This window comes from Lissotriton vulgaris, unplaced genomic scaffold (genome assembly GCF_964263255.1).
Source record: "Lissotriton vulgaris unplaced genomic scaffold, aLisVul1.2 SCAFFOLD_415, whole genome shotgun sequence".
Lineage (NCBI taxonomy): Eukaryota > Metazoa > Chordata > Amphibia > Caudata > Salamandridae > Lissotriton > Lissotriton vulgaris.
In genome coordinates this window covers 165,193-182,527 of record NW_028248207.1, presented here as the reverse complement: position 1 = coordinate 182,527, position 17,335 = coordinate 165,193, and the positions used below count along the sequence as shown (strand labels likewise).

Genomic DNA, 17,335 nt, shown 5'->3' with positions numbered 1-17,335 from the left:
CAGGCTGGGAATAGCCCTCTTTACCTTGCATACCTTTTTTTCCCGCATGCTGTCACAACGCGGTCGTAACAACGACCGCGTTGTGACAACGCATACCATTACTCCGCAAGTCTTTACAACGACTTGCAGAGGGGTGGACGCTGGATGTTCGAATAGTAAAATGTACTATTCCAACTCCAGTCTGTGCGGACTTTAGGGAAGGTGTTGGATTTTAAATCCAACACCATCTCCCCCCCTCCGCAAGTCGTTGTAACGACTTGCGGAGTAATGGTATGCGTTGTCACAACGCGGGTGTTATAACGACCGCGTTGTGACAGCTTGCGGTGTCACGGATGCGGACTGAAGGTGCGTTTCCCCAGGATGGACAGGTTTGTCTGCTTCAGCAGACGTACCCAATGGGTAACTCATACAGAATGCTTAGGATGCACGCTGTCTGATCACAGCCCATTAATCTTGAAGTTCAGGCCAGTTGAGGAACCCACACGGTAATTTAACACCCTGTCCCTTGAGGATACATGCTTCAGGGAAACATTTGCACCACTATTTCTTCTGACAATTTCGTGCATAACCAGGATTCTAATTCCACTCTGCTATTTGAGTGGGAGGTATTTAAAGTACTGGTACAGGGGACACTGTATGGGACAGTGAGTTGGTGTGCGGAAAGAGCTCAATAACTAACTCCTTAGACTAGATGTTAGGCTCTATGAACTGGACAACGATGTGGGGACTGATGAACACTTGAAGACTAGACTCCGGGAGGTCAGGTAACTTTGTAATATGATGCTCGAGCACTCACCCTGCCATGACTACTAACATTACATAGCTAGGGTACACGATGAGGAGGGCAGACCTGGCAGACTCCTGTTATGGCTCATCAGACCTAAATCAGAGGGGCGCCGATCACACAAATCTGTTCGCATGACACCACACCTCTCTACTCAAGTTCGATAAACAAGGCATTCAGGGAATATTACGAACCCAGTTATGGGCGTACGAAGCTGGTAGCCCTGGAGACTATGTCTACTTTTCTGGACTGCATTTACCTGCTAGAGTTGGACCATAAAGCCCGGGAGGATCTGGGAGGCCCGCTGTGGGTCCAGGGGATTAGGGTCGCTATTAAAGAAATAGCCAACGGGAAGACCCTGGGGTCAGACTGTCTCCCCACTGAGTTTTATACTGCCTTGGCCCCTTGACTGGAGGCTTTGTGTGCTGAATCATTACTCAGGGGTTCTATGCCTAAGTCCACCAGGTACCCTGTGGTAATTTCCCTCCCCAAGTCCAGTGAACTTGTGGCCCCGTGTCTGCATTCCTTCCTTCCTTCCAGATTCAGTGATGGACAACTCTACTCTGAGGCGGAAGCCGGGGGACTAGGCAGCTAATTTTTAAAACCATTTGATATTTTGTGTTGCGCCTTGTAAAATCTTGCTTTGATTTTAAAATCGCCACTCACCCTTTTCCCTCGCCGCATCCAGAACCCTGCTCCACGCGCAGACGATTAGGAGCTGACGCGATTGGAGACAGGGCTTGCCGCCATATTGGGGGTGAAAGTAGGTTAGTGCACCAGGTCTGGGATGACTCCCGCCCTCCCTGGTATTTAATTTGCGTGGTACTAGGCGCGCCCAGATTCAGTGATTGACAACTCTCCCCTGAGGCGGAAGCCGGGGGACTAGGCAGCTAATTTTTAAAACCATTTGATATTTTGTGTTGCTCCTTGTAAATACTTGCTTTGATTTTAAAATCGCCACTCACCCTTTCCCTCTCCGCATCCAGAACCCTGCTCCACGCGCAGACGATTAGGAGCTGACGCGATTGGAGACAGGGCTTGCCGCCATATTGGGGGTGAAAGTAGGTTAGCGCACCAGGTCTGGGATGACTCCCGCCCTCCTCTACCAACATATAAGAAACACCAGTTCCCGTCCGCGTAGCGGGTGGGCGCAGCAGGCGCGCCAAAGGCAGGCCAGTCTGCGCCCGTCCGCGCCGTGACCGGGCCTAGGGCCATACCCCCTGGTCAGTCTCAATCTTTAAAAGACCTCCCAAGGATCACCTTTACCTCACCTCAGCTTTTAGCACTTAAGCAGCCCCCAGACCTACCTCACTGCACTCCATATGCTCTTAAATGTGATCCTATTGTAGGCCCTTTCAAATGTCCTTCATGCAGAAGACACCCCTCTCCGCTAGTTCCTCCCAACCCGTTTTTGGCTGCGCTCATTAATGCGCGTTCCTTTCTGAAACACAAATTAGATATTTTGGAGCTCATCTCCGCCCACAATTTAGATTTACTCTTTGTCACAGAGACTTGGGGCGATAATTCATCTGGCCCAGATTTTAGAACTGCCTTACCAGACGGCTTTTGCGTAAGTAGACGAGACAGAACCGTCAAAAAGGGAGGCGGCATTGCCATTATTTATAGAGACTGCTATCACTTAAAAACTGTAGCCCTTAACTACAGAGGTTGTGAAGCATTCTACTTTTCTATTGGTCTTTCCTACAACCAGTCTTTTACAGGTATCTTGCACTACCACCCCCAGGCCCTCGAATCAATTTCCTCTCGAGTCTCAACAATCTCATTGAGACCGCAGCTGGAGCTCCCCGCTATACCATACTAGGGGATTTCAATTTTCATTTGGAATCCCTCACTGACAATAACACTAGCTTCCTCATCAGTGATTTGCTGGCTGCTGGACTTCACCAACTTGTCACCTCACCCACGCATAAGGCAGGACACACCCTTGGCTGGATATTTACCAACAACCCTGACATCATGGTATCCACCCCAATTCCTCTCACCTGGACAGATCACTCTGTAGTCCTCTTCACCATCAAACCTAGATGGTCCCCTCCCTCACAAGCTAAACCGATGTCCCCTTTATTAACCAGAGATTGGAAAAATATCGACATCCCCCTTCTTACTTCCATGCTGACAAACTCCCTCAATGCGGTGGAGTCGGATCCGGTACTAGCATCTAGCAACTACCACACTCACTTGGACACTGCTTGTAGCACTTTCGCACCTCCTAAGACTACTCTCCGTAAACGGAGGTTTCCTTCTGCCCCTTGGTTCTCCGAATCCCAGTGGCGGCTCGTAATGTCGACGATTAGTGGGGGCGGGCCGTGGGAACGCACAAGCACAGTCCCATCCTCCCATCCCTCACAAGCACACACATACTCACTCCTACCCATCTACATGTGCACTCACACCCATCCATTCACAAGCGCACAAATAAACCCATCATTCGCTAGCACATACCCATGCACACACCCATTCAAAGCACACAGCACTAATTCACATACATTTTTCTTGCGCCCACCACAACTTATAGTATGGGGCATCGGATCAGCCCCCTTTGAGCCAGTGTCTCGAATTTTCGCGAGTTACAGCATTTTTGCTTGCGATCCATGTGCACATTTGCCATAAAATTAGCACCCTTCAGTGTTACTGCTGGTAAACCACTGCGCTGTTTACATTTAAAAAAAAAAAAAATTTTTATAAACGTTTAGTTTACCTCCTTTTCAGTATACTGCAAGGGAACAAGAGATGAATGGATCTCAAAATACAATGAATATAAATTAAAAAACGTACCTTGGCTTAATGGCTTCGTTCCCGCGCTGACTCCGTTCCGAGACTGCTCCCGCCTTCGTCCTGGATTTTGAATGTGGGCTCTAGTCATTGAAGGCTGCTGCAGGCAGCCTCCCTCCCCTCCATGGCAGCCAGCGCTGATTGGTTCGGCCGGCTGCCCTAAAATACGTCATTTCTCACAGTCTGCATCCTGCAGAACGGAGAGTGGGAGGAGGCTTGGGGGAGCGGCTTGCCCACTGTTGCTAATACTGTCTGTTTGGACAGCCTCTCAGGCTGTCCAAACAGTACGTATTCACAACAGTAGGCAAGCCACTCCCCCAAGCCACTCCCCCCTGCCCTGAGGCTCGAGAAACCAGGAAGTTCGGAATCGGCTGACGGCTGACTGCTTTCTCGCCGTGCGAGAAGGGCAGGCAGAAACAAATGCTAGTTATTAATAAATAACTACCATTTGTTTCTGCCTTCTTCTCGCACGGCGAGAAAACAGGTGAGGCGGGGCCCAAACGCCCCCATGGGAGAACCACCACTGCCGAATCCCTTCGTTTACAAAGACAATACTGCAGAAACCTTGAAAGACATTGGTGCAAGCATTATAACCCTCTCGATAAACAAATCTATAAATGCGCCTTGGCCAAATACAAATCTCTCATCTTCTCTGAAAAAAGCAACTACTACATTACCCAAATCAACTCTGCACACAATTTGGCTAAAAAACTATTTCAGGTGGTCAACCATCTTTCCAATCCCCCTAACCGACCCCCTGACTCTTCCCAAGCCCTTTGCAACTCCCTGGCAGAATTCTTCTCGGATCGGACAAAGTTACCTCTATTTTTTCTGCCTTTGTTCACGAACCTCCCCCCACTTAGAACACTTCTGTGCATGTTTCCACCATCAACTCCCCTACTTTTCTTAATTTTAATCAGTTTCCTTACGAACAGATCTCTCATTTAATTTCCACGATCAGATCAGGCTCACCTTTGGATCCTTGTCCTCCTTCCATTCTTAACCTCTTCCCGGAGGTCATTACCCCTGCCATAGCCACAGCCACAGCCTTATTAATTATGAATGAGTGCATCTGAGTTCGGGCAGCGTTGCAGCCCCTCGCCCTGAGCTCCGCCGGGAGTCTGGGATGGAGGGGGTCTAGCCCCGGCCCGTCCTAATCCCCTGCAGGTAGCAGCACACCTGCTCTCTGCCAGGCACGGTCCGCTTGACTCTAAGTGCCCCGTCTGCAGCACGAGCATGTGATCCACCAGGACACACGACAGGGACGCTCTTAGAGGTTACCGTGGCATTGTAGCAACAGCAGCCGAGGCCCAAGGGCATGTGGGGGCAGTGGCAAGCCCAGCAGCCTCTGCCCTGTGTTTCTTGCTGCCTGCCACGTGCTGCTTCCCCAGTCTGTCAGCATGGATGCAACACACACAGCTGTCAGTTCAGCAGGCACCCTCACTCACTGATGAAGTGAGCAAAAAGCTACCTATCCTGGATCAGGCTGAGTGAAATTCCATTCAGTAATTTTGCTCTGCTTGACTCAGAGTTTGGGCCTGTGTGTGGCTCGACAGCTTGGATGGCAAATTGTGCCTGTGCCCGATAGAAGACAGAAGCACAGAGTGCCTCGCATTACACTAGTTAACAAATCCAAGATGCAGCTCAGCTCTAACTGAATTCGAAACAGAAAATATATTCTCGGTTTTAGCAGGGTGAATTACTAACCCGCTGTCGTGGTTAGATCTAGGAAGAGGCCGAACATGTTCTGCTTACCATGAAAGTCCTGAAAGCTCCTTTAATTCACAAAAATCCACGTATTTAGAAGTGTTGCAGAAAGAATGATTGTTTGTTTCATACTCATTTCCCCTATTGCTTACCATTGTCTTTGTAGTTTGTAACTGACAGTTGCCTGCTTTCTATTATCTGGTTTTAGGTGCTTTGGGCTGTCCAGCTTGAGTACATCTCTCTCGTGGGCATTCCTTGTTTACTGGATCCTTCCGAGTCCTGCCTCTCTGTAAACAGGCCTTTAAATCTTATCTTGTACCTGATGCAGATCACAACATGTGCATGATGTAAATCGGTCAGTGAGTCACTGCTTTTGTCAGAGAGATCCTTTTGTTACTTGCAGTTTGCAAGTTAACATCCTAACATACAACAGTGAGCAATTAACTGTCATCTAAGAGCTGCATGCAAACTGCAAGGAAAGAATTGGAGCGTTGTGTTTTTTTCCCACAGTATTTGTTGGACACTCAAAAATGCATTGTTATCTTTGTTTTTAAAAGTGTTGTAGTGTTTGTTCTATTTGGAGACTACACAGATTTTACTGATCAAATGGCATATTAAGTACATTTTGTTTCACCTAAACACTATCATCTGTGTGGAAAGACATGCGTGATAGTCACATGGTTTCTAAAGAAACGTGGTAAAGGTAAGGCCTGGTTCCCAATGCTTTGTGAAGGCTGTTTCCCAACTGCTGTGCAACTTTTTCTACTCTTAGAGCTGAGATTTTCATGAAAGTCTTATAGTCTGAATTCAGCACCTGAGCATAATAGGACGGAATGTATGAAGCTCTGTGGTTATACAGAATGAGCAGCTACCTATGTTATGCCATCTAATAATGTAATAACTGCACTTTCATAATTGCTTTATTAACCTTCCTACTTTCTCAAATTTGCTTGGAAATGCACAATTTTTCTTCTCTTTATTCAAAATTTTCTCGGGGGTGGGGGAGGGGTGGTAACTCCCCCCCCCCCCAATCCCCCTTATGGGGTTCGGGCTCGCAGCGCTCGCTCGCTACGGTGCAGTATGCAAATCAGTTTGCGCCTCACCACTTTCGAATGTTACCAGCCGCTACTCCTTTCAAATACAGTTGAAGCGATGTTGATAGCCAGGACAACGGGCCTGCTTAGTCATTTGAACTCCTTTGATGCTTTTATGGAATGAGCTGGACCTTTCCGTTAATTTTACGAAATCTTTTATTATAGTGGTGGAACCTAATACGGCAAGATCTAAAACTTTTAGTGTTAGCAAACATGTCCTTGCAAAAGTTAAGGCTTTCCCTTATTTGGGTGTGTTGTTTGATTTCAACATGAGCTGGAAACACCTATTTACAGCAAAGGTAGATGACTTTACTAGAACCAAAGCAGCTGTTTTTAGTTTTGCAAGAAGAATGAGAGTAGCCCATTAAAGGCATTAGTTAAGGTTTACCAGGCTAAGTGTATCTCTAAAGTATTCTGTGGGAGTGATACATGGGGTCATGTGGCTCTCAACAACCTCCAAACTGTGGAAAACAATTACCTTGGGCACCTGTTGTGTGCCTCCTAAAGCACGTTGATTTTTTGTGTGCATTAGGAGCTGGGAGTCAAGTATATTAGCGACCTGTTAGCCCTTCACCCTTTGCTGGGAAGGATCAGGATATGGGCTAAGGAGGAACTCAACCTTAATCGATTAATGCTGAGGGACTGTCTGTCGCTTGAATATGCCTTTGAAATCCCCTGGCTTAGGGGATTGGTAAGGGAATCATTCCAGAAGATGGGTAGGGTTGAGTTATTTTTCAACCCTGAGGGTATACTTTTTTTTTTTTTTTTTTTGAAGACCTTTATTAGCACTTGTTAGTTGTACACAGCTAAGAGCCTACAACCCTGGGGCCGGCTGCAAAGTAAAACACAAAACCTGTCATTGATGTATACATATAGTTCTTAGTGCATGAACGATTGGTCCGGCATAACAACGCAGTGTTTGAGGTCTCACATTTTTCTGATTTTGTAGATGCATAACTGTAAACGAAAAACAAACAGTAGAACAGACAATAGGAGACCATTACATGCTTAACAATATATCATAACGAAAATTGCGAAGCGAGGAATGCCAGGGGCATACAGGGCTGAGGGGGTGAACCGGTTCCGCACATGAATACGAATTAATGAAACATTAAGTCACATCTTCATTTAGTGTTAGCACATAGTCAGTGAAGTAGCACCAAAAGTCTTTAGGCCTAAACCCTGAGGGTATACTTAATACGGATTATAAATAGGTTAAGGACTATTTCCTGGGACAGAACACGTTAAGAGAGGAGGTCGAACTGTTGAAACCCTCTATGTCCGAGAGTGTTTTATGTTAACCACCAGTCAGGATACGGAGCCTTGTCTAGCACTGGTGAAAAATAATAGGGAAATAATTTTGTTCATCAGATTTAGATTTAATTCACTACACCTGTTATTAGCGCATCTAAGAGTAAGTTATGATTTTTGAACCCTCCAGCTGCGACAACAGGTCTTCGCAGGACACGTTGCATTTTATCATGTTTTAACTATTTTAATCCGTTCCCAGGAGAACATTCATTGTTCCACTACTTAGAGATAACAATTTTTTTACAAGTTCGTCTAGCTCTTTTGTTTTTACAGATGTTACCTGATGAGTTCACTCTATTTAATGTTGCTGTATTCTTAAATGCTGCTATTACCCTCAGGGGTGTACAGTAGGAGAAAATTATGCTGCTAAATATTTTAATGTCTCTTTTTCTGTTCTGTTATTATGAACTGTAGGTATGATTCAGATGTATGCTTTTAAAATCTAACCGAATAACAACATATATTAAGTGACTGACTGTTTCTCTTTGTCCTTCCACCAAAACTGCCCCTTATGGTTCTGTCCCTCCTATATTCCATCATTAGCCTGGATATTGAGAGAAAAGAGCATTCATATTTCACGTGCAAAAGTAAATTTTTTGTCTGTGCCAGAAAATGGCAGCAGACCCCCTGCCCCCCACACACACACTTAAACAGTGAACAGAAGTGGGCTTCTGGGCAAGCAGATATATTTCAGAGGTACTGACTTTCTTTTATATTTATGAAACCGTTTTGCATTTTATGAAACAAATCTTTTCTACTTCAAATTGATGAGAATGTTTTTGTGATTTGGTTATAGGCTTTATGTACAGAAAGTGACTTGAAAGCCATTGGAATTCCTTTAGGACCTAGGAAGAAGTTACTGAACTACACAAAGAATCGTAGCATTGCACAGGTACGTCCTACAGAATGGTTGTAGAAATTTCCTTTAAAATTGTATTTTTGCCTTAAAAGTTCGCTCATTCAATTTTAAAGTTGGGATACCGCCCTTCTAGTAGCAAAGAGTTTTTTTAAATGTCATTTTAGTGGAAAGAAAAAACGTTTGTTGGTGTCCTTTGGTTGCACGTATCAAATTGCTTCTTGACACAAAAAAAAGTCGTCATCCAAGTCTTACATGTGAGATTTAAATAATGGAAGACTTGTAACAGGACAAAGGATCTTCCATCGTGGATATAGAGTTCTATTTACAAAGTAGAAATATTTAGATAAATATCTTACGTGTAGATAACTTGACAGGTTTTTTGATTTCAAATCATTTTTATTGAGAAAACAAATAAGGCACTAAAGAAGAAAAAGGCATACATACATTGGTACAAAAAATAGACACAATGCAGATAAATAATGAAGTACACAATAAATAATGAATGAGTGAAAGAAATATAAATCAAATACAAAATACAAAATAAGATGCACATCAAAGTCCAAGGGTGATGACCAATACACATTTGTTACATGGATACGAATTGGTATGCACACATAATATGTTCTAGCGCCCAGGGTTACAGTCCTCGCATGAATACAAGTAGTTAGTTGTCAACTCGGATGTGTGCCGTTGGGTATAAGTATCGCCATATACCCTTTGCTGATATTCGCAACTAGTATTGTTACCAATATTGTGGAGTGGCTTTTTATGGGGGGTCAAACGAAAAGGAAGAAGCTTCAAGGGATTTCCAAAGCTTCTTATTTGTGGCATGCCAAGGGGAGGAATGCAGAGCTGGATTATCCGCTCCTCTAATGCAGGATACCCATTCTTGCCACATCTTGAAGGATACCTCGGAGGCGCTCTTCCACTTACACAAAATCACCTTACACGCCAAAGTGAGCAGCAGGTCTAGCAGTAGGCGGTCATTGTCGTTTGCCAGCCTTGGATCAAGGACACCCAGTAGAACATAAGGAAATTCCCTTGTAGGCTTCATTTTAAAAATATGTTCTATATAATCAAAAATTCTTCCCCAATAGTTCCCTTGCGAGGGGCAGTTAAAAAGCACATGGGTCAGGTCTCCTACATCAGAGTTGCAGTTCCAACATTTAGGGCTGGCCCTTAGTTGAAGTTTAAAAAGTCTGTTTGGTGTCCAATATGCCCTGTTAATTAGCATATATTTAGTTTGTGATAATATGGGTGCGATTTTGTTTACTAGGGCTGTCGTATGGCTTCTTTCCCAGTCAAAAGTAATCCCTGTTGAGTTGGGTTCAGCTTCCCATCGCATCTCATTACGCTTTTGGGTTTTCCCTGGTGAAGGGAGGAGGAGTTTATATACCCTTGTTACAAAATGACCAGCTGCTCCAATACGTGGCAGTTGGGTCTTGAGCCATGGCTCGGAAGGCTTGAGAGAGCGAGTGGACAGTAGTGCTTTTAGCTTGAGGAAATCGTAAAAGTCCATTGGTGTGAGACCGTGTGTTGCCCGGATCGAGGATAGTGGAAGGGGGTTTAGTCGGTCATATAGATCACTCACTAAATAAATGCCTTTTGCAGACCAACAGTCCCAGTGGAGAGGTTCCCCGTTGATTTTAAGGGCAGGATTATGCAACAATGCCACCAAAGTTGTATTTTAAATTTGGGGAGACCCAAGTCGCCTTTATCTTTAACCAGCTGTAGCTTTTTCATTGATATCCTGGGCTTCTTCCCTTGCCATAAGATTGTACCAAATAGTTTGTCCACCTTGTGTAAGAACTCTTCTGAGAAGGTCATCGGAAGCATACTTGCTAGATAGTTGACCAGCGATGTCACCATCATTTTCAGGGTCTCAGCTCTCCCCCACCATGATAGATATTTAGGGCACCATCCCTCAAGTACTTTGGACATTTTCTTTAGGAGCTGATCTTCATTAGTACGTAAGGTAGTAATAAGGTCCTTATCGAAGTCTAGCCCTAAGTACTTAAAGCAGCCCGGCTGCCATGTTAGGCCAGAGTCTCCTAGGATTTCTTTACCCCCTTGGTTATTTAATAATTTGACTTCCGTTTTGTCTTTATTTAGCTTGTATCCGGACACTTTCGAGAACTCTTCAATAGTGTTCATGAGGGCTGGTATAGCCTCATCCGCCTTTTCCGAAACAACCAGCACATCATCTGCATAGGCTGTTATTTTTATCATGCATTCATTCATTCATTAAAATGGATCCCGGAGATGCCTTTATTATTGCGTATGTGATGTAGAAATGGCTCTATGGCTAAAAGGAATAGCGAAGGGAAGAGGGGGCACCCTGTCTGGTCCCCTGTTGCAGTCTGAAAGATGAGGAAAATGACCCCCCCGCTCTGACCTTGGTTGAAGGGCATGAGTAGAGGGACATAGCTAATTTTGTAAAGGACGACCCTAGTCCAAATTTATGTAGAACAGCCTCTAAGTACGTCCAGTCCACTTTATCGAACACCTTCTCTGCATCGAGTGTGATTGCTGCAGTTGGAGTGGTAAGAAGATTCGCTTTTTCAAGGATGTGTGCTAAGGTCCTAGTATTGTCACTGGATAAGCTATGCTTCAAAAAGCCCGCTTGAGAGGGATGTATACGTTTAGGCAAAACCTTCTAGAGGCGGTTGGCCAGGATCGAGGCTAGAAGCTTACAATCCAAATTGATAAGTGAGATGGGTCTATAGTTTTTGGGTAGCGTGGGGTCTTTCCCCTTTTGGGTAGGACAGCTATGATGGCCTCCGCTAGTGTGCCCTTCACTTCGCCTGTTTCATTGATTTCGTGAAAGAGGTGGAGGAGTATTTGTATTTGTATTTTAGATTTGTAGAGCTCCTTATCACCCCGGGGTCTCTAAGCGCTTGGCAGGCGAGTGGATACTGGCAAAAAGAAGCAGGCTAGATATTACCCCATGCCTCTTGGAAAAGCACGGTTTTTAGCTTTTTCCTAAAAGGTAGGAGCCTGGTTTCTTTGCGCAGATTTTCAGGCAGTTGGTTCCAAGCTTTGTAGATAATATAGAAGAAAAGCACTTGTAGAATCTAGCAGTGAACCCATCGGGTCCGGGGTCCTTCCCACATTTTAGAGACTTTATTGCTTCCTCGACCTCAGTGATCGAAATTGGGCTATTGAGACCCTCCTGGTCTTCGACCGGAAGGGACGGTAGTGTACAATCCTCCAAGTATTCTTTAATCTGGTCTCTTTCAACACTTACGTATTTGGCATACGGTTCTTCGTAGAAGTCTTTAAACATCTCTGCAATTTTGAGGGGATCCGAGCAGGCCACCCCCGATTTATCTGAGATAGAATTAATCGTGTGTTTCTGGATTTTAAATTTGAGATAAGCTCCCAAGCTTTTCCCAGCTTTATTAGACTCGCATATTTTAAACCGTTTCCTCCTATTCAACCAGACACCTGCTCTTTTGCTCACTATTTTATTGTACTCATATTTTTTGTTAGCTAGTTTATTTAGCGATTCTTCTTTCCTATCTCTCAAATGTTTGGCCTCTAGGGTGGATATTTCTTGTTCTAGGGCCTCTATGGTCGCATTGTAGTTCCTGTTCATGGCTGATTTAAGTTTGATGACAACCCCCCTGATAGTGCTTTTCAGTGCCTCCAAACGGGTCAAGTCAGTGGATTCCTGTAACACGACAATATCCCCTTTCTGCCTACGTAAATAATCTAAGATTTTTGGGCTTTTGACCGGTTGGTTGAGCCCTTTAACATTAAGGGAGAGAATCTTCAGGTTTCCTACTTTTGTTACCCCCAGTGGGGTATCAACTATGGACGATGTCATGAATATTTAGTAGAGTAGCAATAATCAAAGAGTACACCAAACGCCTGCTTACTACACATATTTTCTTAACTGGGGAACATTTGCATGTGTATAATAAGGACCTGTGAAGCATTGCTCGTCTCGGTTCAAGTTGATCAGTAGGCTGAGTTAGGACAGTACTGTTTATGTAGTAAACGGAGACAGCACCCAAGTGACAATAATGTGAATACCTTGGCAATGACATGCGACAACTTGAAAAATCATAGGCATAAACACTGACAAAACTAAATACAAAAAGCAAGAGAAAGAACAAACCCCTATCCCAACCCAATCCCCACCTTCCCCCTCCCCTCCCCTGCCTCTCCCCCAACCCACCCACCCCTCCCCAATTGTAGATAGTAGGCATGGTGACTAGGGAAAACAACAACGTTATTCCTCCCCTGGTTCCATACAAATCACTTCAAAACTTGGGAACTAGATCAACATTTGAGCATCTGACAGTAATGCTAACTAATTGCGAACAACCAGCTGCAAACTACAGCTGTCAAATACCATAAATTCGGGATCCATTATATGTCCCCAATCTACGTAATTTACGTATTGTTGGTTGGACCAACGATTTGCACACAAAGGTGCACATAGATTCTGAAATGGGTACCAACATTTCTGTGTTTAACTTATCACATGTCTGAGACAGTCGATAAACAAATGTAATGTAACAGCATCAGTTTTGGAGCGCAGTAACTACACATTTGGAGTTGGCTAATTAACTAAGCCATTACATCGAAATGGGTCAACAATGTATATGCAAGACGTACACTAGTAGTGGAATAGGTAATCGCTCTCTATGCATTTCTAGTCATACACGAGAAATTGGTTCAAGAACTGGATCAATGCCACACCAGCAGTGTTGAGAATGCAATACCATCCATGTCGGTATCAGACTCAATCACAGTGCGTACATCAATGCCACATGGTGTTGCATGGAGTTCACGTGGTGACACCTGGTGTCGAGTAAATCGTCTATCCATCTATGCAGTTAGGTAAGCACACTATAGCAAGTAGCAGTGTGTAGTGCACAGCAGGGTATCAATAGAGCCTATAGCAACACAGGCAAAGGCAATGTAGTAGCATGTAATGCAGAATGAGCCTAGAAGGGGCACATAACTACAGTATATTTAAAGCTCACAAATAAAGGATACTCATTTATATCCAGAGGCCGACACCCCCGCTTCTTCTGCCGACGATGTGTCCATAGATAGTTCTCCTGAGCCATGTAGGAGCCTTTTGAGACTTTGGGGGTCCGTGAAAATATGGGATACTCCTTGGATAGTCACCCGGAACTTAGCTGGCCCCACGAAGCCGAATTGGTGTCCCAGCGATTGCAGTTGTGGTCGCAGGGCAAAGAAGGCCTTCCTCACGTCGACAGTTTCTTTACTGTAGTCTTGTGAAATATACACGTTATTCATTTTCCATAAAACATGATTGTTCTTACATACAAAGGAAAGTATCAGTTCCACATGCTGGTATCTCAGGGGTTTGCAGATGATGAGTCTAGGACCTTTTTGGTTTTTTGTTATCGTCCCCGGTACTCTGTGTGCCCTGTGTGAGAAGTTGGCCTGATATATGATGCTCACTAGTTCTAGTGATCACCTTGTATCAGTCCAAACAACCCTTATGGTGATTGATTGTAAGTCAACCTTATAGACCAGCTATCCTAGTAGCACGGACAAAAGCAGTCTTTAGGCTAAACTCTTTATGGCATGTGAAGCCAGCTGTTTTACCACATATAACCTTTGAATACCAAATGAAAAGGACACCACACAGGTAGTTATGAAAATAAACAGTTATTTATTAACTAAAATACACCTCTGAACTCTTTATGAGGTCAGAGGGCTAAGCACATGACTAACTCTTAGGAAAAATATGTTTAAGTTGCACGATTTACAATATACATATACTAAATAAATGGAATGCGGAAGTCAATTATAGGAATGGAGCTGTCCAGAGGTTGTAGGATCGCTGGGACCACGCTATACTAACTTGAGGTAAGTAATAGGAGGTCCACGGAGCACGTGTGCAGAGTGTGAACTCACACGCGAGATGCGTACAAACGTCTATGGACAGTACAGTTTAAAGAAAAGGTGAGTACGGACGTTCCTGGCTAGATAGGACTGAAACGGCAATAGAACTGGACACTAGGATAGGTAAGCTACCCTTGAGCACCGAAATGCTCGTGTTACCTCACCCACAGGCTACGGGTGCATAGGTGCGAAGTCGTGTCGGGTTTCCGCGTCGAAGTCTATGGAGCCTTGAAGAAAGATGCTGCAGGCGACCAGGAGGAAGGTGTCCGGTGCAATCCAAGGGTGGATTGGTGAAGAGAAGAACCTGAAAGCAGAGGGGACAATGTTCAAAGTCACTAGCCAGTGACTGGAGTGGAACCAGGAGTGGAACCAGATGTCGTCGTCGCGATCAGGTGAAGGTGGACGCTTGTCTCTGCAGCCACGTGGACCAGGTGGTGTCTTCGACGACCAGGATGGAGGCACGAGCTGTCCCACGCAGGCTCTCGCTGTCGGCGGTGTCGTCTCCGGATTCGGGTTCAACAGGCCTTGGCAAAGGCAACCCACGCGGTGAGTGGAAACGGCGTCTGGAGTGGACCAGGATGGTCCGGGGTGCTCCTCTTTTGGAAGGGAGCAAGGGCCAGTCTGGAGCAACCAGACCAGCAGCAAAGTTGTCGGTGTTCGTCGTCTAGGAGGTCACTACCCAGCCGGCAAGTGATCAGACAACGCGTCGAGCAGCAAACAGGCAGAAGGGGCCCCACGCAGATCTCGTGGATGCTGGAGGGCTGATCTTCGATGCAGGAAAAGTCGCGGTACGCTGGATGTGCCTGCAGATGCAGGGTGGACACTACTTGCCCACAAGGGAGATTCCTTCTGTCTTCTGTGGAGCAGAACGTCGAGGTCCAGAGTTTCTTCTTGTGAAGTTGATCAGGATAATCTAATTTGGAATGAGACCAGCTCCTACCTTTATTCAGCTAAAGGGGGCTCCACTACGACTAGGTCCCTCCTCTGGGTGGGACCAGGAAGGGGGGTGGTTACACCCCCTTTCCTTTGTCCGGTCTTGCGCCAGCTCTGGGGCTGGAGTGCCCCAGGAACTGGTTCTGACCGGTGTATGCACAGGACACCTTGTGTGCTCCAGGCATGTCTCATTCCTTTCAGCCCTGTCCTACCTAATACACAAAATCCTGTCTGGGGTGGTGCTAGCACCTCCCAAGGCAGGAAACCCTTTGTCCGAGCCTCCATCGCTGGAAGGACTCCCAGCAGCAGGAGGTCAGACTTGTGTCTGTGGTGGCAGCATCCATTTTGTGATGCTGAGGCTCGAGTTAACTTTAACCGGGGTTCACAGTTACATACATGTCGTGACCCTCTAGAAGGGTGGAATGCTAACCCCGTCGCCAGAATTGGCGAGGGGTTAGTATTCCAATTCGTATGACACCTTACTCGACATGTTTTGATAATGCTATGCCAAAGTTAGCATTTGACCGCGAGGTTCATAATGCACTTAAGAGTATATGGTATAGCGTTATCATGGAACAGCTATTAGGACTTGGTTCCGCAAGCTGCAAACGGGCTCAGCTCATGCCAGAGCACCATCTCACATAATTCCAAGCACTCTGCCTTCAGGATTGATAAGGCCTGCCATAGGAGTGACTGATAGGAATATATGTGTCCATTTTAGGGTTAGGTATAGAGATACTATACCTAAAGCAAAGGGTGATTACACCACCTTGCCCCAGCTGTCGTGCAGCCAGTTGTGTCAGATTTGGATGGCCAGCCAGGGGTGGCATAATACATGCTTCAGCCCCTGGTAGGCCCTGGGTGCACCTATGCCCTGGGTACCTAAGGTACACTGTACAGGGGCAGATAAGGTGACTCAGTATCCAATTAGATATGTACCTAAGGTACATGGAATCCATTTTACAGAGAGAGCAGTGGGCCTGGGGTCCTGAATAGCAGGGTCCCAGGTCAACTAAGTCGAAAAACCAGCAAAACACCAGGCAAAAAGTTGGGGGCAACCATAGTCAGATATCCACCTTCCTACACCCTGTCAAATTCAAGTGGTTGGGTGAAGGTCAGGTTAGTCGCTTGCGTAAACCACGCCTCTAGGAATGAGACACACGAGTCGTAGGCCTCCTCCGAACCTTCCGGTAAGTCAAATATTCGAAGATTCCCCCTTCTATTCCTATCTTCCAATTCAGACAGCCTTCTCATCATCTGGTCTGAGGTTATAGTGAGGCATTTGAGATCTCTACAGGTTGCAATTTCTGTGTCTTCCAGTCGACTAATCCTTGACTCTGTAAGTTGACCGTTTGTATCTCTTATATCCTGCCTAATGGCCACGACTTCTTCCTTTGTGGATTTAGCTAGGTTGCGCACTCCCTCAAGTCTACTCAGTATAATGTCCATAGCTTCTCTGACCTCTTTTTTTCCTTTTATGGGCGATACAGGGTTTGGTGGCTCAACCTTGAGTCTTTTGAGGTTTTTCGTGGTTTCCTTATCCCCCATGATGCTGTAGTCGTGAATGCGTAACAGGTGAAGGTTCGGTCTCAGAAAAAGAAGCTGGGGAGATTCGGTTATAAAACAGGTGCAGAACAGGTGTGTCCGAGTAGGTGTATCCAGTTAGGTATGCCCAATTAGGTTTGCCGTATCAAGATGAAGTGCGCCACAGCAGGCTCATTATGACACCACACGCCGCCAATCTCCTCCGTGTATTGTCTGCTATCACAGATCATATGAAGCAATACCCCCAGTTTGAATGAAAAGCTCGCTGATTGACCACTTTTAATATCTGCGTGTCCTCTGCCTCGAGCCGGTGTCAGTTTAAGTGTAGGTTATTGCGCCTTGTGTCACGGTATAAGCACCCAGTGTACCCTTTCAGCCGCTAGAAGGGTATTCCCTCTGGATGCTGTTTATTCCCTG

The 17,335-nt window shown here is 45.5% G+C and overlaps 1 protein-coding gene across 3 annotated transcripts in view; it reads left to right on the top strand.

The window, feature by feature from the left end:
- Positions 1 to 17,335, top strand: part of DDHD2 (DDHD domain containing 2) — a 589,722-nt gene that overhangs the window by 455,670 nt on the left and 116,717 nt on the right. For all 3 annotated transcript variants that reach the window (XM_086949921.1, XM_086949922.1, XM_086949920.1), the window contains one exon: positions 8,486 to 8,581. In XM_086949921.1, the coding sequence (XP_086806047.1) occupies positions 8,486 to 8,581 (96 nt within the window). The remainder of the gene's footprint in view (positions 1 to 8,485; positions 8,582 to 17,335) is intronic.